General features: G+C 45.9%; 1 protein-coding gene across 2 annotated transcripts; it reads right to left on the bottom strand.

The window, feature by feature from the left end:
• Positions 1-5395: 5395 nt before the first annotated feature.
• TSPAN33 (tetraspanin 33) lies at positions 5396-27527 on the bottom strand. Of its 2 annotated transcripts, none has more exons than XM_066362661.1 (8): positions 27177-27527; positions 12470-12527; positions 11182-11309; positions 10784-10858; positions 9665-9760; positions 7915-8043; positions 7357-7518; positions 5396-7153 (listed from the first exon to the last, which is right to left on the bottom strand). In XM_066362661.1, the coding sequence occupies exons 1-8, from the start codon at positions 27276-27278 to the stop codon at positions 7052-7054; spliced, it is 852 nt and encodes a 283-aa protein (XP_066218758.1). In that variant the 5' UTR covers positions 27279-27527; the 3' UTR covers positions 5396-7051. The 2 variants fall into 2 exon arrangements, with proteins under 2 accessions (XP_066218758.1, XP_066218760.1); XM_066362663.1 differs by having other exon boundaries at positions 11182-11306.
• Positions 27528-27912: the final 385 nt, after the last annotated feature.

The raw sequence follows: 27912 nt of genomic DNA, 5'->3' as shown, positions 1-27912 counted from the left end.
AAACAAACTGTGGTACATCCATACCATGAAATACTACTGAGAAATGAAAAGGAATAAACAATTGATTCACATAACAAGTTGGATAGATCACAAGGGAATTGTGTTGAGTGAAAAAAGCCAATCTCAAGGGGATACCTATGCACGATTCTACTAATGTAACATTTATGAAATAACCCAATTAGAGAGATGGAGAACAGATTAGTGGTTGCCAAGGGTTAGTGATGGTGGGGAAGGATGGGTGTGGCTATAAAGAGGTGACACTGACATCTCTTGTGTAGATGGCACAGTTGAGTACTTTTTTTGTCATAGTTTTATTGAGTATAATTCATGGACACAGTTCAGTACTTTGATTGTGGTCATGATTATACAAGGCTACACATATGATAAAATTACATAGAACTATGCACACTGTCAAATAAGTGCATTTATAACTGGTGACATCAATTCCTTGGTTTTGATATTTTACTATAATTACATAAAATATTAACATTGAGATTAGAAAAAAATGCATGGGGCTTCCTTGCTTATTTCTTTGCAACCTCCTGTGAGTCTAAAACTATCTCAAAATATTTTTTTTTTACTTTAAGGCATTTTTTGAGAACTGCCTCATCCAAAATAGCATCTCTCTGTCACTCTCTACTCTTTTCTTCAAAGCCTCTATCTCCACCTGATATAATATGTAATGTGTAAGGCATAACATATTTTGTATAAATCTGTCTCCTCCAGGACACTTACTTAGGAAGGCAGGAAGTTGTGGTGTTCTCCACAGTGTGCCCAGTGCTAGAATGGCATCTTGCTGAGCCTTCCTAAAGGTGTACATTTCATTTATGGTGTATATACATAAATTGGCCTTTACAGCTTCCTGCCAGAAACAACACCTTTAACAAGGTATCTACCCCTGCCTCTCCATTCAGAAGAATTTCAATTGCCTTTTTCAAAAAGAACATTTTAATACATACAATTCTCCTGTGGGGAATAGGCATTCGATTCCATTCTGATCATTCCTTCCAGGCTCCAATCAGGCCTTCTGGGAATATGTCCTCATTTAGTGTCTTTCTGGGATAGTTAAACCTTCAGCTATGAGAAGGCAGCAAAATAAAGATCCTTGAATCTGACAGAGTTGACTCTGTGTTCCCATTAAGACCTTTAGAAGGTCAAGGCTTCAGACTGAATTGTTCAAATAGAATGAAGCAAGTATATAAGGAAAACAAACAGCACAAGGAAAGAAAGATCCTTAAACTCTCAGCCATCTATCTATCTTATTACATATGGTCATGATATATTTTATTGTGCATCTGTGGGAGGCAAAATAATGGGTCCTAAAGATATGCATGTCCTATTCCCCAGAACCTATGAATATGAGACCTCACATTGCAAAAGGTACTTTGCAGATGGATGTGACTAAGGTTAAGTGCTTTGAGATGGGGAGATTAGCCTGGATTATGCAGGGGGTCCTGAGCTAACCACAGGAGTCCTTACAAAAAGCAAACTTTTCTTGTCTGCAGAGAAACAGAGATGGTTTGTGAGGACTTGATCTGCTGTTGCTGCTTCAAAGATGAAAGGAAGGGACTTCAAGAAGCAGGAAAATGCAAGGAAAAAAACCCTGGCAACCTCCAGAAATGCAGCTCTGCCAACACCTTGATTTTAGCCCAGTGAGACCCACAGCAGGCTTCTAACTTACAGAATTGTATGATAGCAAATCTGCATTGTCTTAAGCAGTGGTCCCCAACCCCTGGGGCCGTGGACCAGTACCGATCCGTGGGCCATTTGGTACCGGTCCGCAGAGAAAGAATAAATAACTTACATTATTTCCATTTTATTTATATTTAAGTCTGAACGATGTTTTATTATTTTTTGATGTTTTATTTTTAAAAAATGACCAGATTCCCTCTGTTATATCTGTCTAAGACTCATTCTTGACGCTTGTCTCGGTCACATGATACATTATCCGTCCCACCCTAAAGGCCGGTCCATGAAAATATTTTCTGACATTAAACCGGTCCATGGCCCAAAGAAAGGTTGGGGACCACTGGTCTTAAGCACTAAATTTGTGGTGAGTTGTTACAGCAGCAATAGAAAACTAATACTGTATCTTATTCTGATTATAGCTTATCTATTAGCTTTGCTTGTAAGCAACAGAAACCACGTTCAGTTTCCATCAGCAAACAAAGCAAGCTTTTCTGTAAACAGTGTCTTAGGGAGCCCAAGTCAGCATAACTATGGAGGTTGTAGACCTAGCGAATGATGCCACTAAAAGTAGCCTCCCTCTGTCCCTAGTCTCTCTGCCTTCCCACCCCCACTGCACTCCATTTTCCTTTTTCTGTAACCACACCGTCTCTGCTACTTAGTCCATAGGTGTGAGAAGGCTGAGCCTTAGCTTCCTCTTGCCTTCTTTTTCTTCTTCAAACCAGTCAGTCCAGGCTGTGCCTAGAATTTCATTCTCAATTCTGAAGTTCCAGAAAAGAAACTATTTGGCAGTTTGGGCTAGGTGTCTATTGTGGGCTGAATCGTGTCCCCCAAAAGATATGTTGAAGCCCTAATCCCTCAGTACCTTAGAATGAGACCTTATTTGGAAATAGGGTCATTGCAGATAGTAAGTTAAGATGAAGTCATTCTACAGATGGCCCTAATCCCAATATGACTTGTATTTTTATAAGAAGAAATTAGAACACAGACACAGAGGTCAGATAGCCATGTAAAGCTGAAGGCAGAAACTGCAGATAGCTGCTGTAAACCAAGGAATGACTGAGACTACCAGAAGGGAAAGAGGTAAGAAAGAATCCTCCACTAGAGCAATCAGAAGGAGCAAGGCATCCTGATACAATACCTTGATTTTGGACTTCTGCGCTCCAGAACTGTGAGATAATAGTTTCGGTTGTTTTAAGAAACCCAGTTTGTGGTACTTTGTTACAGTAGCGCTAGGACACTAATACAGTGCCCAAGCCTGATCCAGTCAGCTATGTCTAGAAGACCAGGGCTTGCTGTACAAATGTGGTTCCTCTAGACTCACCCCTCCTATGGTTTGAGGAGTAGGATGCCAGTTTCCAAAAAAGGAAGATCACTATGATATGGGCAGATGCAAAGAAAACTGTCCACTGAAGCTCCCTACAGTTGGGACAAATAAAATATTCTGATTCATTGTTTGTTTTGTTTTGAATATTTAATTATTTTACCCTCTGGAAAGCATTTCAGTGTATGAGGTGAGATATTAATCTAAGTTACTTATTTTCCATAGCATAATTAGCATAATCTATTTGTCCTAACATCTTTTATTAGTAATTACCCCTTCTTCTGTTTATTAGTCAACCTGTACTGATAGCTGAAAATATTTCTGGAATCTCTCTGCTATTCCATTCATCTGCTTGATTTACCAGTTTCCTGGCATGGCTGGCAGAAGACTCAGCCTTAAATTCCAACCTGAGAGCATGGTTACCCCCTTGCTTTATTCCCGCCTCTAAGTGTTTTATATATGGATGAAAACATCTAATTGCTTAAATTTATTGGGGGGAGGGCGGCTTTCACAATGTTCCTGACCATTTTAGATTAATGGATCAGAACTCTTCTGATGGAAGAAACTGTGCCCTTTCTGCATCCCCTTTTTGAAACCAGTCCCTGACACTGTTTACATATCTGGTCTTAGGGGTGGGACTAAGTCTACACAATAAGCACTCAATAAATGTTAAATAATTTTTAAAACAAGGGCCAGAAAACTCCTCAAACTCTTGTTAGGATCCAACAGTTGCTCAGTCTTACATCTCCCCCACCATAAGCCATGCCCAAGAGTGGGAAAAGGGTGTGTGTGGTAGGCTAAAAAATGGTCACCCCAAAATGTCCACGTCCTACTCCCTGGAACCTGTGTCTGTATTACCTTGCATGGTAAAAGGGGCTTTACAAATGTGGTTAAATAAGAATCTTAAAATGGGAAAATTATTCTGGATAATCTGGGTGGGCCCAATATAATCACAACAGTCCCATTGGGGGACACGGGAGAGTCAAAGAGAAAATGGACATGTGACCACAGAAGAAGTTGGAATGATGTGCTCTGAAAGATGTAAAATAAGGCCAGGCACCAAGGAATGCAAGTGGCCTCTAGAAGTTGGAAAATGGATCCTCTAGAGCCCTCGGAAGGAGCTCAGCTCTGCTCAGACCTTGCTTTAGTCCGGTAAGACCTATTTTGAACTTCTGACAGCCAGAACTGTAAGATAACAAATTTCCAGAGGGTTGTTTTAAGCCATTAAATGTGTGGTAATTTGTTACAGCAGCATCAGAAAGTGAGTACAGAGGGAATCAGAATTTAACTGAACATCCTGGATTTGAAAATTGGCACTCCTGGACTCAAGCCCTTGTTTAAGTTGTAGGTTTGAGGCCCACAGAACCTATGGGTATTTTTCTTCCCCTGTCACCGCAGACAAATTTCACCACCTTCCAAGTCTTTTCTCTTCATTTCTGCTAGATAGCCCGATTTCTGCTGCCTCAACAATCTCCTTCTGGTCACCCACCTTTGAACCTAGATTCTAAGACACTGTTGTTAACCTCATATGCTTGAAACTAGAGTTATTAGAAATATGGAAGTTCAGAGAGCAAAGTAATTTGAAACATGAAATAACAATGAAGAATAATTTTAATTGGGGAATTTTCCCCCCCTCCCAGCATCAGGTCAAAAAGAAAGAAAGCTAGAGAGGTACTGAGAACTGGAAACAATGAAAAACGAATCTAGCTAAAAACACTGAACCATACTACCAAGCTTCCTAACATTTGCTCAGGGTGTTACAAGAACTGGAGCTTGGGCAGAAATTTCCGACCCTTTTGTCAAAACCCAGAAGGCTAGAGACCGAGACAGTAGAGTCAAGTATCATAAAAGCGTAGCTTGAAGTTGAAGAAATCTGGGTTTGAATCCTGGTGCTGTGGACTACCATTTATTTGGTCTCTTCTGCCAAGAGGCCCCCGGTCTGGTGAGCTCCTCAAAAGCCAGTGAACAGGGCAGATGCATCACCCCAACTCCTACCCCAAAACACGGACTTCTGGGTCCGCGTACCCAAAAGAAAAAAAAGTATAAAAATGAATGTCTGTGGCACTAAGAAAGCGTGCTTTTTCACTTTTTTGTCCCAGAATGAAAGGCCCTTACTTTTAATTTTTTATTTGTGATGATTTTGTTTTTTTCTTTCCGTTCTGTTACTAGCTGGAACTAAATTTTGGCTGGGGCCCCAGGCGGCTGCTGGAAAGGCGCCCTCCCAGAAGCAGAAGGCTCGCTTAGGAGAAACTGGGGGCGGGGAGAGAACTCACAACTCAGCCTCCCAGCGTGGGAGGGATTCTGGCCAGGCCAATCCCCCTAGTCGGGAGGCGAGGAAACATCGCCCCCCCCAACCCCTCCCCCCCCACCCCTCCCCCCCCCCCCCCCCCCCCCGCCCCGCATGCAAACGGATCACGCAGGCCAGCCCACAGCTCTTCCCGGAGGGGGGGCGGAGGCGGCGGCTGCCTCCCGCACGCGAGGACCACCCACAGCGCCTGGGGGCCTCCCAGCTCCCGCCTTCGCCCGCTCTTCTGGGCGCGAGGAAGCCCCATTCCCAGCTCAAAAGTTTTTCTGAGTCCTCCCCAAAGCAAGCTGTGCTGACGAGCTCCTTCAGATGAAGCTGGAAGAGGGGGCTAGAGGGCCCAGACTGGGAGTGAAGAGATGGCCTTTTCCCTCCTCCTCTCTGTCTCCTCCAGGCAGAGTGTTAGACCCTGGTCAGATGTACTCTTACCCGCCCCAATCCTTAAAGTTTTGGGTGGCAAATTAATTTTAGTTCATTTTAGTTTGGAAAAAAAAAAAAACCACATCAAGTTTTGGGATAAAAATCAACGCCATTCCCAGTTCAGAATTGGGATCTTTCGTCCTAATTCAGATGGAGAGCGGGTTGTGGGAGGGAGTAGTAGGACACCTGGTTGAGAGAGATGGGGTGGGGGGAGGCACTGTGGCATTCAGGGGAGTCTCCAACCCCCGCCTGGAGGGAAGGCCCACCGGCTGGGCCTTCTACCCCTCCCCTACTAGTTGCCAGAATGGAAAATCCATGGAGTCCAGCTTAGCCCAGGTCAACAAACTTTTATTGCCATTTCTGGCTCCCCCTGCCCCAGCAAAAGCCTGCTTCTTACACTGTAGAAATACTGAACTCTGGCGCAGGGGAATGGGGGTGGGGTGGGGGTGTTGTTACCTGGCCTCCTCTGCTCACTGCCAAGGTTAAAGGAACCCACCCCACTTGCTGGAGAGGGAGGGCCCGATGGGAGGAATTCAAAAGCACTGTGGCTCAGTTCCACCTCTGCTGGCTGCAGAATATAGAGACCATGGTCCCAAACACTTTTTCAAAGGGGGTGGGTGAGAGGGGAATGAATTTGGCTGCTGTTGTCCCCCTTGCCCTTGCTGCCATGTTTCCATGGAAATGAGGGAGGGACAGGATGTACCTCACTCTACCTGGGATGATGGCAGGGCAGGCATGTAGTAAACATAACGCCTTCCATTGCTCCCCAACACATACAACTGTCCCCAGGCGACCCCCGAGCTCACTGCCTGCTCCGTTCCTTTCCCTTCTGGAGCTAGTACCATGCCAACTGGACTCCAGGCGGGGCTGCTGGGTCCACTCTCCAGCTAGGTCTGGCTGGCAACAGCTGGAATCTGAGTGTGTCCTTCAAGCTCAGTAGCAGCCTAGAAGAGCTGTCAGTTACAGTGCCTCTGTGAAAAGCGGCAGCTGTACCCCCACCACTCTGGCATCTGCCGTTCTCAAACATATCTGCCCAGACAAAACTTAAAACAACACAAACCCAAATGGGTAAGGTTAGAAACAATACAAGGTAACTCTCTCACACTGTGGAGGGCTGGGAAGGGGAGAGGAGGTGCATCCTCCCAAGACTTGAGCCACCTGTGCACCTGCCTTCTGCCTGTCTGCAGTTTGCTTCTTCCCACTGGGCTGTTGCTAAGGAGGCTGGAATCCAAATCTCCATTGGACGCTGAGAGCTGTACACACTGCTGTTGGTAATGAGGCTTGCCTGTTGCCATAGTGAGGAAGTGCAGGATGGATTCTCAATACCATGGGTCAGCCCGGTGCTGCAGGTTGTAGAGCTGTAGCTTGATCTGATCTTTGATCTGATTCACAAGGATCTGGGACAGCAGGATTCCCACCAGCTGGGAGAGGCAAGAAGGATTGGGCCCTGAGCAATGAGTGATGCCCTGATTTCCCTGACTCAATATTCCCAGCCAGTATCATCTCATCCCCTGCTCCTCAGCAATGTTGTGCCTGACACCCTAGCTGATCCCCAGGTGCCCTCCCCAAAACAAAGGAGTCTTTGCAGAATTGTGGGACCCACAAGTCTTGTAGGGTAGGTTACCTGGGGGATGGCCAGGCCCAGTGCCACACCACCAAGTAAGAAGAGGTTGCTGTGTATCCAGTTGACCAATTTGTCAATACAGCCATTGGTGTAGATGACTTTACTAGCTTCCAAGTAATCAAGAGCCTGCATACCTTGGCCACACATGGTGTTGATCACTGCCTGGGGAGAGAGTTAAAAAGCCAAATGGGACTTCATTCCAATATTTTTTTCAGGCCCTAGCTGATGGGATTCCCACCCTTCTTAAACTCCTAAATTGTCAGAGAATATATGTGGAGGATGCTAGGTTGGAAGTCACTAAATGCAGGCTTTCCTCCTGCTGAGAAATCCAAGTCCAGCTCTTCTTGCTTTAGAGACCTGCCCCTCTGAACACCTGTGTGGGCTACAGGAGTGAAAGGTTAACAAAGTCATGAGATTTGGCAAAGAAAAACATCTGACAATTGTCCCAACAAAATTGATTGGTTAAGCTAAGGAATAAGGATTCCCAATTGTGGCTGCCCTAATCGAATGTAACTTAGATTCCTGCCCAAGAGGAAATGAGGTGTGACGTGTACTCACCTGGCTGGGGGTAGGCAAGCAACAGGAGTAAGGCACAGAGCAACGCTCACGGCTGGGGTTGTCTTCGGAACAGTTGAAGTACATGTTCAGCGACCAGTCCTTGTAGGAAATCCCTCCACAGCAACTGAACTGCAACAAAGCCCATCACAGAGGTTAAGAATCACATACCCTCACACTGAGGTGACCAGGAGAATCCTCAGAGCAGCCAAGAGTCTATGGCAAGCTTACACTTGTACATTCAGGTTGTGTTTAAACACAACCTTGAAACATGAGCTCAGGTTTCTCAGTGGCCTTCAAGTGAAGTTTTCTCATAGATGTTGTTATAACCTATCATAGCCATATATGTTTGTATGTATGTATGTATACAGTTTTACCCATTACACTGAGTTCCTTGAGGACATTTTCTGGTTTTGTAGTCCTGCATATCATAGAGCCTGGCAAAAGGTGGTGTTCAAAATACTGACTGACATCAATAAAAGCTCAGTGTTGCAAACATTTGTGTTAATGCAGAGAAAACATAGCAGGAGAACCTTCAATATTGTGGGCCCATAATTACTCCATGACATCAAGAAGGATCCAGTCAGTGTTTGTTGTGCCAAAGGCAGGGGAACTCGGTGCTGCTCTCAAAAGCACTTTTATTTAAAATTTAGCTTTTGATCCATAGCACTATTATTCACAACAGCCACAGGACTCAAGTGTGCACCAAAAGATGAATAGATTAACAAAGTGTAGTATATAAATACAATGGAATGTTATTTAGCCTGAAAAAGGAAGGGAATTTTTTTTTTTTTGGAAGGGAATTTTGACATATCCTACAATATGGATGAACTTTGAAGACATTATGTTAAATGAGATAAGCGAGTTACAAAAAGACAAATATTGTGTGATTCCACTTTTAAAGCGGTACTAGAGTTGTCACATTCATAGAGAGAGAAAGGAGAATGGTGGTTGCCAGGAGCTGGGGGAGGGGGAAATGGGGAGTTAGTGTTTAATGGGTACAGAGTTTCGGATGGGGAAGATGAAAAAGTTCTGGCAATGGATGGTGATGATGGTTGTACAATAATGTGAATGTACTTAGAGCCACACATCTGTACACTTAAAAATGATAAATTATATGGTATGTATATTTCATCACAATATTTAAATTTTAACTTTAAAAAAATATATAATGATGGTTTAGTGTGTCAATAGTGGAACAAAAGAACACGTATATGCTATCTAGATGCATACACGTGTACATATACACATATACATAGATACATATACACATATATACATGTACATTTATATACATAATGATAGCCAATCCTCATTATTTCTCATTATTTGCAGGTTCCAAATTTACAAATTTGTTTACTCTCTAAAACTTATCTGTAACCCCAAATTCAATACTTGCGGTACTTTCATGAAAATTTAACTTCTGATAGAAGTTAATATTTAAATGTCCTCCCAGTTCCTCATCCCCCTATAAGCAGCCATTCTAACGGTTTCTTATTTATCCTTTCAGATTACTTTTGCAAATAGAAATACACGTTCTTTCCTCCCTCTTGTTTTACAGAAGTGGTAGATTTTTATGTGTACTGTTCTGTGCCCTTAGAAGTACTTTAAAAGCACCCTGCGTGCATGCTTTTTTCCAACCCCTTTCCCAGAATCCATTACTCTGGTAAGTAATGAAAACACCCACAGGCCTGAAGGCTGAGGCCTCTTTTGAGATGGCATGGACTTTTGCTCACAGCCTTTTAGCCCATACCTCCTTCTGGCCAAAATCAATGAGGTTCTGCAGGTCCAAGTCATCTCGGTAGTGTACAATGGCATTATTGATGATCTCACTCACTTTTCCTCGTGCCTGCCAGAGACATGAGTAGGGAATCAGAACACAGGACCAAACTCTAACCTGCTCCTCCCTGCAGAAATAACAGTAGACAGTGGTCATCTTTGTTTGTTTAAGTTAGCCTTGAAATCAGAACCAAGTCCTAGTAATGGAAGATGGCCAGTTCTGACACCCATTAATGCCTGGGCTCTCAGGTACCAGTGGGCCTGCTGTTGCCACTTTACAGAGCCACATTTCATGGTAATCAAATATTTATCTACTTCTGAATACTATTACCACAAAATACTTGCTGAGAGATGCAAAGCAGAGAAACTTTTCTTTTTAGTAGACAAAGGCTTACTGAGCTAAGGCACTGACCCCTAGTGGACATAAGAAAATTACATCTATAGTTACCATTTCAGGATTTCTCTAAGTCTGAAGGACTAGGAGGACATTCTGAATGAATGCAGTGGCTCTCAACTTCATAGTTTCTCCCCAGCTGTCTTCCTGCTTGTTCCACTACTTTTCCCAAAGTTTCCTATCCATAGCCCTATACTCTGTCCACTACAATCATTGGCCCTTTGGGAAAGGAATGCTGATTCTGAATGAAAGGAACTGCCACTGAGTGGCCAATTGCACCCAGATATGGTAAGAACCTTCAAAATCTTGTTTACTTTCCTCCATCCTTCCTTCTGTTTATTCCAATAGGCAATTTTTTCAAAAGTAGTAAAAGGCTCTTCCTGTTGTCTGTGGTCCACTCAACAACTGAGTTTTACCCAGTTGTTTGCCATTAAAGTTTGCAGATTAACTTTATGTTCATAAAATTTACTTCCCTGTTGGCCTCTCAGACTGTCAGAGGGGAATGCCTTACACTCTTGAAATCCTCTTTAAATACAGTGACTTTAAAGGCCACTCATTCATCACTAAGGAGAAACTTGCAAAGGCAGATGCTTCTCAGCGGAAGGAGGGCAGTGGTTAATTAATCAGGCTAAGCAGAGGCAGGAACTTTCCCTTCCTCCTCTGGTTCACACCTGAGGAGCCCTTCGCTCCCAACATTACCTTGTCTGAGAAGATGAAGCCCAGGGCCCCCGCAGCCAGCTGTAGCAGGAACACGATGGTGAGGCAGACACAGAACTGTGGGCAACAGCAGGAAAAGGCTGTTACCATGTTGGGCAGTAGCCCCTCCCAAGGCCATGGGAAGAACTAAGGGGCCACTGGGGACTTCTCCCAGATGACCGCTACACAATAAAGGCTGCTGCCTCTGGGATGCTGTCTTGGAGGTGGTCAGCCTGTGCTGGATCACTTGGGCTGTACTCTAGAGTGAGGAGTGGACAGCACAGGCCTCGGGGTGGGGTGGGACAGAAGAAACTGAAAGGTTGTAAGAACGGCATTGGGAGGTTAAGAGGCATAGGGAGAACGGGGCCAGGGTCTTTCTAGTGGGGCCCCTGACAGCTCACCGTCTGCAGGAGGCAGATGTTTTCACGAAGGGATCCAATACAGCCACAGAACGTGAGCAGAAACATGAGGACGCCCACTACGATCAGCAGGATGGCTGGATCCACTGCCAGGCAAGCCAAGGCTGCTTCTGGGGGAAGGGGTTCTCTCTCAGTCTGAGCCTGCTGCTGACTCAGGATGGCACCCAGCGATGGGTGGAGGGTGACCTATGAATGTTCTCTTCCTCTAGTAGGGGGATGTCCAGTGTGACTGGGTGAAGGTTAGGGGGAGGTCGTACTGCCCTCCCATGGGGAAAACAAAAAGGGTCCAGCAGGGTTTGTGGCATTTAACTTGAGAAACTAACGAAGTAAGAGCCTTTATGCTTTGACTCAAGAGAGAGGGACCACTTTTGCTCCAGAAAAGAATTAGAATGGGATTAGGCTCACCAGCTTTGCTGAGCGTTTCCTGGAGACTTGTGCACTGGAACAGGAATGGAGGTCGAGTTACTCCAGGAGAGAGGGAGGGAGGGAGGGGCTGAAGCCTCTGATCGCTCTCTGCTCCCAGAGGCCTGCCTTCTTTCCTAGACACTTCCTAAGCCTAAAAGGCAGGCGTATTTAGGAGACTTGTGGGAGCTCTGGGAAATCCAGGTGAATTGGCACAGGTACAAGCTTCCAGGATTTGGCTAGAGGGCGGCGGCTCCCTTTAGGCCCATAGCTTATATGGGAAGGAGTGTGTTGGTCAAATAAGTTTGTAAATTGATATATATGTTTGCTCGCTTATAGTTTGCATTGTGTGTGGGGGACAGGCTGTAAGCAGGCCAGGTGGTTATAGCCTAACGCTTAGTTTTAAGACTAAGCTTTTCCCCACACCCTTGACTGATTGCATGATATGGGGTGGTGCACTCTCATGAGGAATCCCATTATGCCTCAGATAAGTGACTGTGTATCAGAGACTTCCTTATTTGTATATTGGATTAAAGGTTTTGATTTCTATACTATAAAATGAGGCAGACCAGGAGCTTGCTCTCTTGGTTCCTGCTATCACCATTGCAGGGGCCTCCCTGATCCCTTGCCCTTCCCTTGTCTTCTCTTGTGGCTTTGCCTGTCTTGGTGAGACACCAATAAACACAATGGCCCACCATCCTCTGACTCCACCATTTCTTTATCGTCTGCCCGAATCCAATGGGAACCTGCATGTGAATGGCCACGATGGTGGCTCCTGGCCATACAGAGTGGTCCAGGGCTGAAGGAGATGGAGGAGAAAGGGGCCTGGCAAGAGTTGTGGGGAGAGAATGGGGAACCCATTGCTCACCTGCGTGCTTCATCAGTCGAGCATAGACTCCTACGGACACCATCACCATGGAAATAACCTGTGGAGACAGGGAACCAGCCAGACCCTGAGATTTTAGAAACCAGAGGCCTTATTGTCATTGAGTAACCTCAAAGGAGAGTAGGAAGCTTTCCCAGGACCCAGAGATAAGCATCTTCCTCCTCCCCAGTGATACAGCTGATAGTGTCTATCAGTGCTTTACCTCCATAAAAAGCGTTTACCAAGATTATCTCATTCGATTGTCACAATGCAGTCATCTTGTGGGGCAATATCTCCCTGTTTTACAGATGAGGATATTACAGTTTACAAGGTTAAGCACAGTGGTTAAGAACATGGGCTTCAGGGTGACTCAGACCTGAGCCCATGCGAGACAAATCCCAAGCCTCAGTTTCTGTATCTAAAGATGAAATTAAAAACAACTACATTTTAAAAAACTAGATGAAAATTAAATAAAATAATGTATAGAAAGTAGGCACCACAATGCCTGACAATAAATATTATCCATCATTACTAAGTTAGCTAACGTGCCCTGCGTCACATGGAAACTCCACAAAGTTCTGAATTCTGAGCCGGCTGAATCAAAGGGCAGATCTAAAAGTTGAAGCAGGACTGAGTAGATGTACACTCCCAGGTCTCTCTCTTGAAAGTCAATATGGTGTCAAATGCAAGAGTGAAAGTGCATACCAGAGTGAAAGAATGCACGTGTGAATGTTTGTGTGTAATAAAAGCAGCACTCCCTTTGAAAAGGAACATTTATCTTTTTAACCTGATTATGGTGTCGAGCAATGGTTCTCACAGTGTGCGCCAGGGTGCACTGGTGCGCCCTAGAAGATTTCCAGGTGCACCCTATGGTATTCCAGAGAAATATGTGCCTGTTGGGGACCAAACAACCAACAGGGTTTTTGGAGTTTACATTTTTAGGGGACAGAGGTGTGGGGAATTGGCTGTAAGCTGACAGTCTGCTCAACCCCCCACCTCACTTGCCTGATTAGGTTGCAAAAGGCTGTTAAGCTGTGGTGCTGCATTGTTACCCCCCATGTTCCCGTAAAGACTGGAGGCAAGTTTCTTCTATCCTTTGTTTGGTGTAAAGTTAAGATGACATGTATGGTGGGGTTTTCTGCATTCAACACAATTAAGAGTAAAAAGAGAGGAATTCTTCAATGTATTGATGAGGAAATGAGAGTTTGTCTTTCAAATATATGCCCAAACATTGAAGAAATCGATAGGACACATAAGGCTCATGTTTCTCATAAACACAAGAATGAAAAAACTTAACACGTTCGCATTGGGACCTGCCGAATTTACTAAATCTTACTAAGAATGTATCTATATATATATAAAGATAACTTTTGTGTCGTTTTTTAATTTTTTAATTTTTTTTTTTTTCTGTATTTTTCTGAAGCTGGAAACGGGAGAGACAGTCAGACAGACTCCCGCATGCGCCTGACCGGGATCCACCCGGCACGCCCACCAGGGGCGAAGCTCTGCCCACCAGGGGGCGATGCTCTGCCCCTCCGGGGCGTCGCTCTGCCGAGACCAGAGCCACTCTAGCGCCTGGGGCAGAGGCCAAGGAGCCATCCCCAGCGCCGGGGCCATCTTTGCTCCAATGGAGCCTTGGCTGCGGGAGGGGAAGAGAGAGACAGAGAGGAAGGAGGGGGTGGGGGTGGAGAAGCAAATGGGCGCCTCTCCTATGTGTCCTGGCCGGGAATCGAACCCGGGATTTCTGCACGCCAGGCCGACGCTCTACCGCTGAGCCAATTGGCCAGGGCTTTTTTTTAACTTTTTTTAAAAAATTATTTTTTACAGAGACAGAGAGTGAGTCAGAGGGAGAGATAGACAGGGACAGACAGACAGGAACGAAGAGAGATGAGAAGCATCAATCATTAGTTTTTCATTGTGCGTTGCAACACCTTAGTTGTTCATTGATTGCTTTCTCATATGTGCCTTGACTGTGGGCTTTCAGCAGACCGAGTAACCCCTTGCTGGAGCCAGTGACCTTGGGCTCAAGCTGGTGGGATTTTGCTCAAACCAGATGAGCCCGCGCTCAAGCTGGCGACGTCGGGGTCTCGAACCTGGGTCCTCTGCATCTCAGTCCAACGCTCTATCCACTGCGCCACCGCCTGGTCAGGCTCGTTTTTTTATTTTTTAACCCCTCTTTTTTACAAATTCTAAAATGCATAGCTCAAAAAATGTAACATAAAAATGTTTTTTTAATGTCAGAATAAATTTAATTTTGTCATATTTATTTTGTTTAATTACCATAGAAGCACGCTTGGACTTTATATTTTTTCTTTAATATTTGACTTAATTATGATAAGATATTTCTCAGAAATTTGTATATAGTGCACCTACAATTATTTGTAGGATTTTAAGTGTGCCCCAACTTCAAAATGTTTGAGAACCACTGGTGTAGAGGAATGGAGGAGTGTAGGCCTCTCGAACTTCCTGACTTTGCCCCGAGAGAACAAATCTGTCAGCACTACCAGGGGTCTCCAAATGGGACTTCTGCCATCCCTAAGGCCTCCAGGAGTGCACGGCTGCCCAGTTTGCACATCCCTGGGCCACCCTTTCTTTTTGCCCAGTCCCCAGGCTGGTGCTAAGCAGCAGCTGGCTGTCACCATGGCAATAGCCTGGGCCAAGCTCTGGCTGGAGGGAGTTCTCAGCAGCAGGGGCCTGACCAACTCAGTGGGGGAGACAGCTGGCTAGACTCCACTGTTTTTCAAGACAGAGACCAGCTGGATATAGCCATCTTGGGGCTTTCTTGGGAGAAGGGAACTGAGCCCCTATAGCAGGTAACAGGGGCAGACTAATCCCTTAGTAAAGACATTTTCCTCAGGGGTCTCTACCATCTGATGAATTCAGCAGAAAATGGGAAACCCTTATCTAAAACCTTGTCTTTCAGAACCTTTCCCTGCCTATATACACAGCCCCCTTGGCTCACTCCCCAATCATTTGACACTGTGTCTGACTCAGGGCCACATGTGTTGTCTGCTGGTCCTCATACTCTTTGTTTAGGGAGCTGCCTGCAGAGCTGAGGATGGGGCTGAAGGTGTCAACTGGCAGATCATTCTTGTCCTAAGCAAAACCAGGCCCAGGGAGCAATGGGGTGGAGATGAGGGTGGACAGCCAGGAAACCACACAACAGAGACCCACTCATCCCCCAGGCCCAGAGGCACAGCCCTTTGCCAGAGCGACTGAGCACCTCTGCCTGCCCTTTCAAACACCCTAGGCAATTCCAGTTCTGAACATCACTTTACTGAATCACTTCAAAATACGTATCTGCTCTTTATTTCTGTTGCTTTCTGGTGCCTCACAGTTTGTTCACATGGTACGCTTTCATGAGGGTATAACTTTCCAAAAGAGATGGTCTCTGATTAAATCCTAACACAGCTAAAACAAGAAAGAGAAATAAAGAGATGTCATGTACCACAGGGTAACTTAATTCCATGTGTGGGCCTGTAGCTACAGCAGTTGTTATATCTCTATTTGTGGTAGGTAGAATAGTGTCCTGCCAAATAGGTCCTGAACTAATTTCCAGAACCTGTGAATACATTACCTTATGTGGCAAGAGGGGCTTTGCAAATGTGATTCAGTTAAGGAACTTGAGATGGGCAGATTATATAGTCAGGCCCAATATTATCATAAGGGACCCTATATGAGGGATGCAAGAGGGCCAGGGTAAGAGGAGATATGTAAGACAATGAAAACTAAGGTTGGAGTGATGGGGGTGCCATGAGCCAAGGATACAAGCAGCTTCCAAAACCTGGAGAAGGCAGGGAAATGGATTCTCCCCTAGAGCCTCCAGAAGGAACCATCCCTACTGACACCTGGATTTTGGGCCAGTGAGAGTTATTTTGGATTTCTGAGCTCCAGAACTGTAAGAAAATTAATTTGTGCTATAGTAATCCATTAAGTTTGTGGTAATTTGTTACAGCAGCAAAAGGAAACTCTACACTATCCAAATCCACTTCATCAGCTGCTATGTACAAGGCACTCTGAGGACTGCAAAGATGAGTAAGGTGTGGCCCTTGCCCATAAGCAGACCTATGGTTATGTGAGAGATAGCCAAGAGCATCGATAGCCTAAAGCAGTGCTTCTCAACCTTGGCTGCCATTAGAATGGGGTAGGAAAAGGAAAACTTATAAAGTCCTGATGCCAGGCTGTACCCCTAAACAAGTATATCTGAATCTCTGGCATTGAAATGTAGGCAACAGTAGTTCTGAGTGTTCCAAGTGATTGCAATGTGCAGCCAAATTTGAGAACCACAGCCTAAACCGCACTCAGCCAGGGATCTAGAGCAGCAGCTGCAAGCTACATTACAATCAAGATTAAGAAATAATGCCATTAATATTATATTTAATGTGATCATTAATGATACCACTTATCTGGTGCTCACTAGCTAACCCCAAAATTCTGCATTTTGGTCACTGATCTGCCTCCTTCTCCTGCAGTCACAAATTGCCCTTTCACACATTCTGTTCCTGCCCACATCTCCCATCCTGAATGCCTCAAAGCTCCTGCCATCCCTAAGTAGTGCTACCGTTGTTAATAGCAGAGCACTTTAGAACTGAATAAAACCTTAGAAATGAGCTCCACCACTCACCTCTTTTTATAGATGAGGCAGAAATATTGAAGTGATGCTTGACCAAGTGCACACGGGGGCAGTGGCAACATCTGGACTGAATCCAACTTCCAATCTATTCCCAATATATCAGACTTTGCCACAAAACCCTTCTAACACCCCACAGTATCACCAATGACCTCCTTTCATGATGAGGATGGAGATAAAAACACTTCTTTTCTTGCAATGGCTTTTCATTTTTTGGCTAGAATGAAATCTTGCTGGAAACTTTAAAAAAGTAGACACAGTTTTTAAAATAGCTGAGTTCAGCAAAAGGCATGTTCCTGAAGAGTTGTTGATCAAATTATATAAAATACTTTGCATGCACCAGTACCTTTATCCATTTGTGAAGTGAGTAATCACCTAAGAATGAAAATAGCCATCCTCTAGGCTCCTTGGAAAGTGACTGATTCTAGAACTGGGGCAGGAAATATCCAAGGTCAGCCTGGAGCATCTTGTAGTACCAGAGAGTAAAGAAATGCTCAAAAACAAGTGAAACCCCCAAAATAAAACCTCACAGTGATGTAGGTATGTCAAAGGGACATCAAAATCAAGAAGTATGAAATTGCAGGCGATCCTTTGGTTACAACACAGTTCTGTTCCTACGACAGTGACGTAACCTGAATTTTGGTGTAAGTCGAAACACACCCTAGCCTAAGTCACTTACCTATCCTAACACACTTGTAAAATCATCATCTAGAACAGCGGTCCCCAACCTTTTTTGGGCCACGGATCGGTTTAATGTCAGAAAATATTTTCACAGACCGGCCTTTAGGATGGGACAGATAAATGTATCATGTGACCGAGACAAGCGTCAAGAGTTAGTCTTAGACGGATGAAACAGAGGGAATCTGGTCATTTTTTAAAAATAAAACATCGTTCAGACTTAAATATAAATAAGACGAAAATAATGTAAGTTATTAATTCTTTCTCTGTGGACGGTACCAAATGGCTCATGGACCGGTACCGGTCTGCGGCCCGGTGTTTGGGGACCACTGATCTAGAACATATAAACACAGCTAAGCCACAGAAAAAGAATACTGCGTATTTCTCTGCTGCATGCAACCAAACTAGTTCACTCACATAGTCCATAAGTACAATGCTAACAGCGTAAGCTGAAACACTCATGTCTCAATTTTTTAAAGTTTTTATGGGAGTGAGTGTTGTAAACTCGAAATGTCATATGTCAAGACTGCTTAACCCAAGGACCCCCTGTATTACCTCAAATATAAAATAAATGTCCATGAGTTCAAACTGATATAAATAATTAAATAAATAAATAAACGGGGGAGAAAAGACAAATCTCTCATGCAGAAGAATTCCAAATAATTTATGTAGATAGACACTGCTCTCTCTCAAGGAGGTAGAACATAACTCCCCACTCCTAAGTCTGGGCTGCGCACAGTAACTTCCTTCCAAAGAGTACATTATGGAAAAGAGGGGGAAAAACTAACTTTCCAGTGGAGAAATTCAAAAGTCTACTTCTGCCAAGTGATTAAGGTCAACACAGATAGAGAGAAAACACTGATATATCATATGAGGCACTTCACCTCTGTGGTCTTCCTCCCCAAACCCCATGACCCCAATATAACCAGGAGAAAAACATCAGGCAAGTTCCAATACAGGGAGAGAATATGTAACCAGTATTCCTCAAAACTGTCCAAGTCATCAAGACCAAGGAAAATCTGAGAAACTGTCAGAGCCAAGAAAAACCTAATGATAACAACTAAATGAAATTGGTTATCCTGGGTGGCATTATGTAAAAACTAAGGAAATCTGCATAAAGTATATATAACAAATATATCATACTCCTGTGGGATGTTAACAATCAGAGAAACCGAATATGGGGTATATGGAAACTCTGTGTACTACCTTTTCAATTTTTATTTAAAACTATTCTTAAAAAGTAAATATATTTTTTAGCCTGACCAGGCGGTGGCGCAGTGGATAGAGCATCGGACTGGGATGCGGAAGACCCAGGTTCGAGACCCCGAGGTTGCCAGCTTGAGCACAGGCTCATCTGGTTTGAGCAAAAGCTCACCAGCTTGGACCCAAGGTCACTGGCTTGAGCAAGGGGTTACTTGGTCCGCTGAAGGCCCATAGTCAAGGCACATATGAGAAAGCAATCAATGAACAACTAAGGTGTTGCAACACGCAACAAAAAACTAATGATTGATGCTTCTCATCTCTCCGTTCCTGTCTGTCTGTCCCTGTCTATCCCTCTCTCTGACTCTGTCTCTGTGAAAAAAAAAAAAAAAAAAAAAAAGAGGAAATATATATTTTTAAAATAGCCACCCTTGATGTATAGGTTTGGTAAATCCTCATTTTTTAATATCAGACTTTCTTTTTTTTTTAAACTTTTCACTTATTGTGTTGACATGGTTAACATCAGATTTTATTAAACTGGGATTCTCCTGCATGCAATCACCAAAGTGTAAGGTGACAGAATACTGGCAAGCTACAGTGCTCTGTTGGTATACCCTACACAATTTTGATATGCCAGGCCAGTTGTTTGGCAGAATGTCCCTCAATTTGTATTTATTGATTGAAACTGATTGTTTCCTCACAATCTGAATCAGAGGACACATTTTTGACGAGGATATGACAGAAATAATGTGTCCTCAGTGTATTATGTGAGGAAGCACAACATAATTTCTATCATAGAAATAACGAATGCTTTACAAACAGACAATGTGGCTGTTAGACATATGTCTCTGCATCTCATAAAATAATATTACAGCTACTACTCTAAATAGTTCCCTAGTTTTCCATAATGTTTGGTTGCTATTTGTCCCGTTCCCTTTGCCTTCGGCTCGCACTTTCTGGCAGATAAGTAGCCACAGGTATTAACGTTCATAGTAGAAAACAGAAAATTCCCTCCATTATCTTGATTTCTTTTTCCCTGCAAACTGGGAAAAGACAGCCACAGTTTGATTGAGGTTTGTGAGAAATGACCTTACTCCAGCCCTCAGGACACAACTTTAGGGACATCAGTGCTGGAAGAGGAAGGGTTATAGGGCCCTAAGTTGAGGTCCTGAACAAAAGGTCTTCTGGATCTGGTGCTCAAATGTCAATAATTACAGGCAAATTAGCTCTTGGAGCCATTTCCACCAAGGCAGTGTGTCAAGCCTAGGGAAGGGTCTCGGAGATAAGAGTGGGATCTCTGAATCTATAATATATACAGTATAAAACTTCTCTGTACACTATACAATATAAAGACCTCACTAATTATCACTTCCCTCTGGCTAACAGTAGGAACGTGAGCAAAGGGGGTTCAAGGCTGAAGGAAGTCAAGCTCAAGGTTACCCCTTACCTCACCAGATTCATTCCCCATCTACTTGCCATTTGTCAGGAGGAGCACTCGTCCTAACTTCAAGTCCAACCCCAACAGGTGACCTCTAGGAGCTATTTCTAACAACAATAGTAGTAGCTACATTTTGTTGAGATTAAGGGCCTCAGTTAATTGAGCTCCGACCACAACTCCAAGTAACTTTCCCTGGTTCACTCAGTGAGCAGCTGAAATGGGTCTAGAACCTAGGTCCATATGTCTCCAGAGCCTTATGACCTCAGCCACGTGGCTGCCTTCCTCTTTCTGCCTCACAGCAACCTCAGGACATGTGCATTCACCTTGGGACATACGAGGTGGGAAGAAGCTGTCTACAGTTCTTTTGGGGAAGCAGCTGGTAATCTCTAAACTGGGTGGGGCTCAGGCATGGGGAAGGAAGATAGCACCGGAGGTGATAGTGCCAGCAGGGAAGTCCCTGGAACAGTGCCTGGCAAGGGGAAAACACAGCCTCACCACACAGAGCCCACCCGCACCCCGAGAAAAAACCCTGTCTTTGTCCGTCTCCCCATTGTCCCCACTGAAACAGTGGGAGGCTGTATCAGAGTCCTCTCCTCTTCTTTGAAATGTCTTCCTCTCTTTTGAAGGTGGTGGTGGAGGACCACTGAGATTAGAGTGATTCCCTTTGTGGGAATCAAAATCCTGTTCCTATCCAGAGGGACATTGGGAGGGAAGTGTCTGCACCTCCCATTTTATAGTCCTTTCGGTTCTTATTTCTGAATGACGTTAGGGAAATCGGCTAGACCTAAAGCTGGGCCCTCTCTCTCACTGCTCAAGATCTACACACACTGGTCCTTCTGTGGCCGCACTAGCACTGGTGTTCCTGGGTTTTTGAGATGGCAACTCTCCATGTGAAACTGGCTCTTGGTTTTCTCCCACTGGATTGGACAGAATTGTCCTGCTGGGTGCAGAAGCCCACAGGGCTCTTTCCTCGCCAATGTCTGGGGCCAACCCTTTAGCTTCTTAATCGGGCCATGGCTGGTTTTGGTTTTTCAAGTTTACAAGTGAGTAAGGGAAGTTCATAGGACTCAAAGTAATCTAAACGCTCAAACTCATGGCCCTGGAGTGACCGTCCTGATGCATAGCCTAATATCAAGACCTTGAGAGGTGCTACACATTTTCTTTTATTCTTCTTAAAGACTGCTCAAAGTTTATGATGTTCTGTGTGGTACGAGGCAAACAGAGCTACCAGGGGAGTTAAAAAGGCATGCATGTGCCTGACCTGTGGTGGTGCAGAGGATAAAGCGGCGACCCAAAATGCTAAGGTCGCCAGTTCGAAGCCCTGGGTTTGCCTGGTCAAGGCACATATGGGAGTTGATGCTTCCTGCTCCTCTCTCCTTCTCTCTCTCTTTCTCTCTCTCCGTCTCTAAAATGAATAAATAAAATTTTTTTAAAAAGGCATGCATGTGACTTGACAGCAAAGGGTTGGCTCTTATCTTCATTTTTGGTTTTTTGCTTTTTTTTTTTACAGAGACAGAGAGAGTCAGAGAGAGGGATAGATAGGGACAGACAGACAGGAACGGAGAGATGAGAAGCATCAATCATTAGTTTTTCGTTGCGCATTGCTACACCTTAGTTGTTCATTGATTGCTTTCTCATATGTGCCTTGACCATGGGCCTTCAGTGGACCGAGTAACCCCTTGCTGGAGCCAGCGACCTTGAGTCCAAGCTGGTGAGCTTTTGCTCAAACCAGATGAGCCCGCGCTCAAGCTGGTGACCTTGGGGTCTCGAACCTGGGTCCTTCCTCATCCCAGTCTGACGCTCTATCCACTGCGCCACCGCCTGGTCAGGCGTTTTTTTGGTGTTTTTAAAATATATATTTATTGAGCCCTGGCCAGATGGCTCGGTTGATTGGAGTATTGTCCTGATACACAGAGCTACCAGTCTGATCCCCAGTCAGTGCACATACAGAAAGAGAATGATGTTTCTGTCTGTCTCTCCCTTCCTCTTTCAAAAATAAAAAAATAAAAAAGATTGATGCCCAATTTTAAGGACATGGGGGAACATTAACAATTATATGTTGAATTTATTGGGGTGACACTGGTTAATAAAATTATATAGGTTTCAGGTGTACAGTTCTATAGTACATCTGTACATTGTATTGTGTGTTCATCATCCTAAGACAAGTCTCCTTCTATCACCATTAATCCCCTCCTCTTTTACCTCCCCCACCCCCATCTCTCTGGTAATCACCATCCTATTATCCGTGTTTATGAGGGGTTTTTTCTTCTTTTTAATAAAAGGTATGTGATCTCTTCACTTATTGCAGCCTACTTAGTCTGTGGGGAAGAGGGGTGGGGTGGGCTCGGCCTCCTAGTACATTTAGGTATATGTGTTTGGGGGTGCTGGTGGTATCTATTGGGTGGTAGGAAGGAACCTCTACTACTCAGGAGGGGTTTCTTCCAGGCTTGATGCCTGGTCATGACCTCATGGCTTCTGAGTCAGGTTATAACAGATGGTGCTGCAGGTGGTCCAGAGCATTCTGAGTGCCCTGGGGACTCCAATCCATTAGTGCTGGACAAGAAAGAGAATTCCTTGAAGAAGATGCGTACCTCATCAGAGGCCTGAATCAGCCCAGGGAGGACCTGAATAGGGGTCCACGTGTGCTGCTTTGGAAGTAAAAAATCCTGGGTGCTGTAGACAGCAATTATGCTTGGCCCCGAGGGAGAGGCTGCAGAGGATAGCTGTTATTTTTTCAAAGCTGGCTTGAGAGGACCACAGGACCCAGTGTAGAGAATACAGCTGGATACCCTCCAGCAGCAATGTCCAAGGACTTAAGGTTGTGCAGCATATTGGCAGACTAGTGACCATAAGAGAGGGAGGAAGGGCGTGGTGCTTCCACCCTGTTGGGTCTGATCTCTCATTTGCCATCTGGTAAACATTCAATTAGTACCCACTCTTTCCAAACAGACTTAGACACTGAGAATCCAGAAGTAAATAAAACAGAGTCTACCCTGAAGTCTAGAGAAGGAGACATAAATAAACAGAATTATAGCACAGATAAGGGGTGTGGCAATCAAAGTATGTATAAGATGCCACGGGAGCCTGGAGGCATGGACACCAAGGAAGCCTGGGCTGAAACAGGGGCTGGAAGCCTGAGCTTCTGGATGCTGCTTGATTCAAAAGCCACCCCAAGTGTTACCCTGAGTGGGAAAAGGACCAGCAAGGAAGGAGGCGGCTACTGTGGGCAGTGCTGATAATGTTCCTGCCAACGTATGCCCAAGGCTGATAAAGCATGTGCCACCCACTGTCTGCCCTCTGCACAGAGCTGTCCCATACAGAGAGGTGAGGAAAGCCAGCTATTCCTTCTCTTCCCTTCCCTTCCCTTCCCTTCCCTTCCCTTCCCTTCCCTTCCTTTCCCTTCCCTTTCCCTTCCCTTCCTTTCCCTCCCTTTCCCCTTTCCTTTTTCCTTTCCCTTTCCCTTCCTTTCTCTCCCTTTCCCTCTTTCCCCTTTCCTTTCCTTTCCTTTTTCCTTTCCTTTCCTTTCCTTTTTTTTCCTTTCCTTTTTCCTTTCTTCTCCCTTCCCTTCCCTTCCCTTCCCTTCCCTTCCCTTCCCTTTCCTCTCCTCTCCCTTCCCTTCCCTTCCCTTCCCTTCCCTTCCCTTCCCTTCCCTTCCCTTCCCTTCCCTTCCCTTCCCTTCCCTTCTCTTTCTTTTAGAGAGAGGCAGGGAGAGAGAGAGAAGAACTTCAATCTGTTCTCATATATGCCCTAACTGGGGATGGAACCAGTAACCTCTGCGCTATTCCAACCAACTGATCTATCCGGCTAGGGCAAGCCAGCTATTTCTTGACTGAAAGCTTGAAATACAACTTTTGGGATCTTGAGGCAACTACTCCAAGCCATGGGATCCCAATGATTCTGGGGAGAAGATCAGAACTCCCAGGCAAAAGAGAAAGTGAGATTTGAAACTTGAAAGAGGTTCAATTAGTCCTAGTTCCAACAGAGTTTCTGAGTCAGACTCCAAGTGCCCCAAGGGTCAGGGCTCCTAGAGCAAAAGCAGATGTAATAGCCACTGCCACCACTGCCATCACTACGGATGAGCCCAGACGACGCTGGCTACCTTCCCAATGTGTTCCAGGCATACACATAGACACCACCCATACACAGCCCCCCACCGGCAGCTGGCCAGAACAATCTGTCTGAAAAGAGGAGAGGGCCGACAGTCCCAAGCATGGGTGCCTCCTGGGCAGAAGAAAGGGATTTAATTAGGGTACAGGAAACCTGCAACAAAGAAAACCCAGTAACCAGCCCCTGGAGGGGGGATGGGAAGAAAGAAGACCCTGATCTGGAGAAGCAGCCCTTCATCCCTAGCTGCATTTGTGTGGAATAAAACCCTGCAGCTCTGGGCTTAGGGGAGAAGTGACACTCAGGAACGTCCACAAGGTACTGTCCCCTGGGAAGGTCAATACTATCCAATGGTTACCAGGACACAGAGAGATACATCCTTAGATCCAGCCCCAGGTCTTGAAGAAAGAAAACAGTCCCCGAAGTGATGCATTCATCTTTAAATAGTTCACAGAAGCAGAAAAATGTTCTCCTTTAGAGAAGAAAGATTAAGGACAGAGAGACAGAGATATTGGCTTTGGGTCACACAGTAAGTTGGTGCCAGAAAGAAACTGGGCCTCTTGTCCTTCAGTGTGCTATTTCTAGAGCCTCTGACTCTTTATGAGTCTAAAGTAGGGTCAACAAGGGGCTCTTCTCTAATTTGTGGTGGGGCCAGCTTGGTTAGCCAGGTCCTCTGACCTTGAATGAAGCATTTTTACCAAGGTAAACGGGTCTATGGAGTCAAATTCCCTGGCTGCAGCCTCTGAAAGTCATTTGTCTGGTAAAATGGGGGTGAGGTGGAGTGGGGAAGTCCAAGAAAATGACCATGAACACAAGTGCAACAGATGCGCCCAGCTGTTGTTGTCACTGGGGAGCACAGAGAAGGGTGTGGTGCCAAACGCTGTGGAGGAGCGTTGGCTGATGGAGGAAGTCAGTCTGAGGATCTGAGGTCCTGCAATGCTAATGCCAGCTCTGAGGATCGCATATCATTGGCCTGGCACACTCAGTGACAATGTAGTTAGCTGCTTTGGGACTTGCCCTTAGGTAGGGAGTTCCTTTTAGGACATCCCCAAGCTCTGGGCAGAGTGGTGGTGAGGTTTTCTTCTGTGCTTCCCTAACCTCAAGCTGAAGCAGAACCCAGACCATGGGAAATTAGGATGACTGGTTAACTACTAATACTGCTAACACTCCCATTATAGTAGCAGCCATCTGGGCCAAGGACTTCCCCTAGACACACTGTGGTTCAGCAGAAAAAATCCCAGATCAAGCCTACTAAGCAGCTGTTGGACCCTGGGTAAAACAATAAACATCCCTGTGCTTTTAGCTTTCGCATACATAAAATGCAGGTGCTAGACAAGCTGTCTTCTAATACTTTTTTCCAGTTCAAAACTGAGAGTTTGTTAGGAGTTTGAATCTCATTTTTCCCAGTACAATGGCTGAGAGAAAGCTGTCCTCACCACCCTCCGGGATTTCTCTCGTTTGTCCCAACAGGCGAGCACTTATGTGCTCTGTGTCTGTTCTTCACACCACGGCCCTTGTGAAACCTTTACAATAACTGGCTTAGCTGCCTGGTTGGCTCTCTCTCCTCAGAAACATATTTTAGTCTCGTAATTACTCCCTCCTGCAAGTCTGAACTTTAGGTTTCAGGCAGAGAGGGGCAAGCGTAATGGGTACCTAGAACAGCAGCTCTGGTGTAGTGGGAGCTGGGAGAGAAAAAGGGAATGGGGGGCTCCCTATGTACTCGAACCCAGGGACTCTGGACGTGAAATAGGACAGAACTAGCATTTCACAGTCTGGTCCAGCTGGATCCTCAGTCCCAGCAGAGTATTCCTGCCATCCCTGATCAGACTGGGTTTGAATTTACAGAGCGGACTAAGGCCTACAGGGGTGAATACATTGCTCAGGTTAGTCAAGCCAACAATTAATGGCAGAGTGGGATGAGAATCCAGGTAAACCCAGTGCAATATTTTTTTTCCAATTTTCCACCCCCAAGCAGAAGATTCTGAAAAGAGCCTTGGCCTTCCAGCCCAACATAGGGTCCCATTTAAAGATGCCGAAGACCATCAGATCCCAGGGAATGGCATCTGGTCCTGAGAAAGGTTGGGGCAAAGTTTGGGACAGTGCCGGAAAAGGCATCACCTGTAGGCCATTCCTGTCCCTTCTCAGCCTTTGAGGACAGGGGGCACCAGAGGCCTGCAAAGGGAAGAGAAGAAAGACCCTGAACTCATCCTCTCTGAGGGAAGGAAGGTCTGGGTTTCCCCCCTTCCTCTTTTTCTTTGCCAACAGGGCCTCCCAGTCCCCAGGCCTGAAAGTCCCCTCGTTATGAATGTACCAGTGGGTCTGCCTTGGTCCAACAGAAAAACCTGCTCCTCTCGCTCAACCCCCTTCCTCCCCCTTTGGCCTGGCACAGACCTTCATCTGATGCCCAGAGAATGCCCATTAAGTCTTTACCGAATCCCTGGCATGCCCTCCACCCAACGCCCCCTCCAGAAACGGCGCTACGGTGGTCTCCCTCCCCAAGATAAATTACCCCAAAGTGCCATTGGCCTGGAAAACTAGGCAGCGCCTCTCACCGCGCTCACCCAGACCCGCAGATACCCCCTCCTCAGCCGCGGGCAGCCCACTCCACCCTGCGGGGGTGTTGCGCAGCCCAGCTGTCCCCGCGACCCCCCAAGACTCACCCAAAAGAGCATGTTGAAGAAAAAGAGCAGGTATTTCACCAGCGGGCTGACGAAGGAGAACTCCTCCCCGTAGGCGGCCGGCGCCCCGGGTCTCCGGGCCATGGTCCCGCCGCCGCCGCCCCCGGGGGCCTATCTCCCTGCGGCGGCTGGCCCACCCGCGCGCTCTGAGCCCGGGGGCATGAGCCGCGCCACTGCCGGAGCCCGAGCTGCGGGGAGCCGCGCCGCGCCGGGAGGTGCTCGAGCTCTGCGTCCGGGAGAAGCGCGGGCGGGCGAACGGCGCCGCCACCGGAGCCGCCGGGCGTCGCGGAATCCGCCGCCGGCAGCGCGAGCGCTGGAGACTCCGCGGCTGCTGGCGGACCAGTCCAGCCCGCCGGGCTCCTAGGAAACGCGGTCCGCCCCCAGTCGCCCATTGGTGCGACTGCAGAAGCCTGACTTCTTATTGGTCGGTTGCTTATGTCACTGAGCGTCCAGCCTTCCCTCTTCTCGGAGAGGAGGGGGAGACACCTGTTCTGTGAGGGACAACTTGCTAAAGGGTCAGCGGTTCTGCCTCCACCCCCGAGGAAGAAAGCATCCAGGCTGCAGCTGCTCAAGGGAAAAAGGACGGGAAGGAATGCATTCTGCATCACACACCCACGTCCTCAACCCAGTTGCTGTGCACGTATGCACACACACATATATTAAAATCAACAAGTATCGCACGGTGAGTTGAGCAATGCACCGAAGGCTATGGGAATAC

This window comes from Saccopteryx leptura, chromosome 2, assembly GCF_036850995.1.
Source record: "Saccopteryx leptura isolate mSacLep1 chromosome 2, mSacLep1_pri_phased_curated, whole genome shotgun sequence".
NCBI lineage: Eukaryota > Metazoa > Chordata > Mammalia > Chiroptera > Emballonuridae > Saccopteryx > Saccopteryx leptura.
Note: the sequence above shows the minus strand (reverse complement) of the source record. Positions and strands in the feature narration are given on the sequence as shown.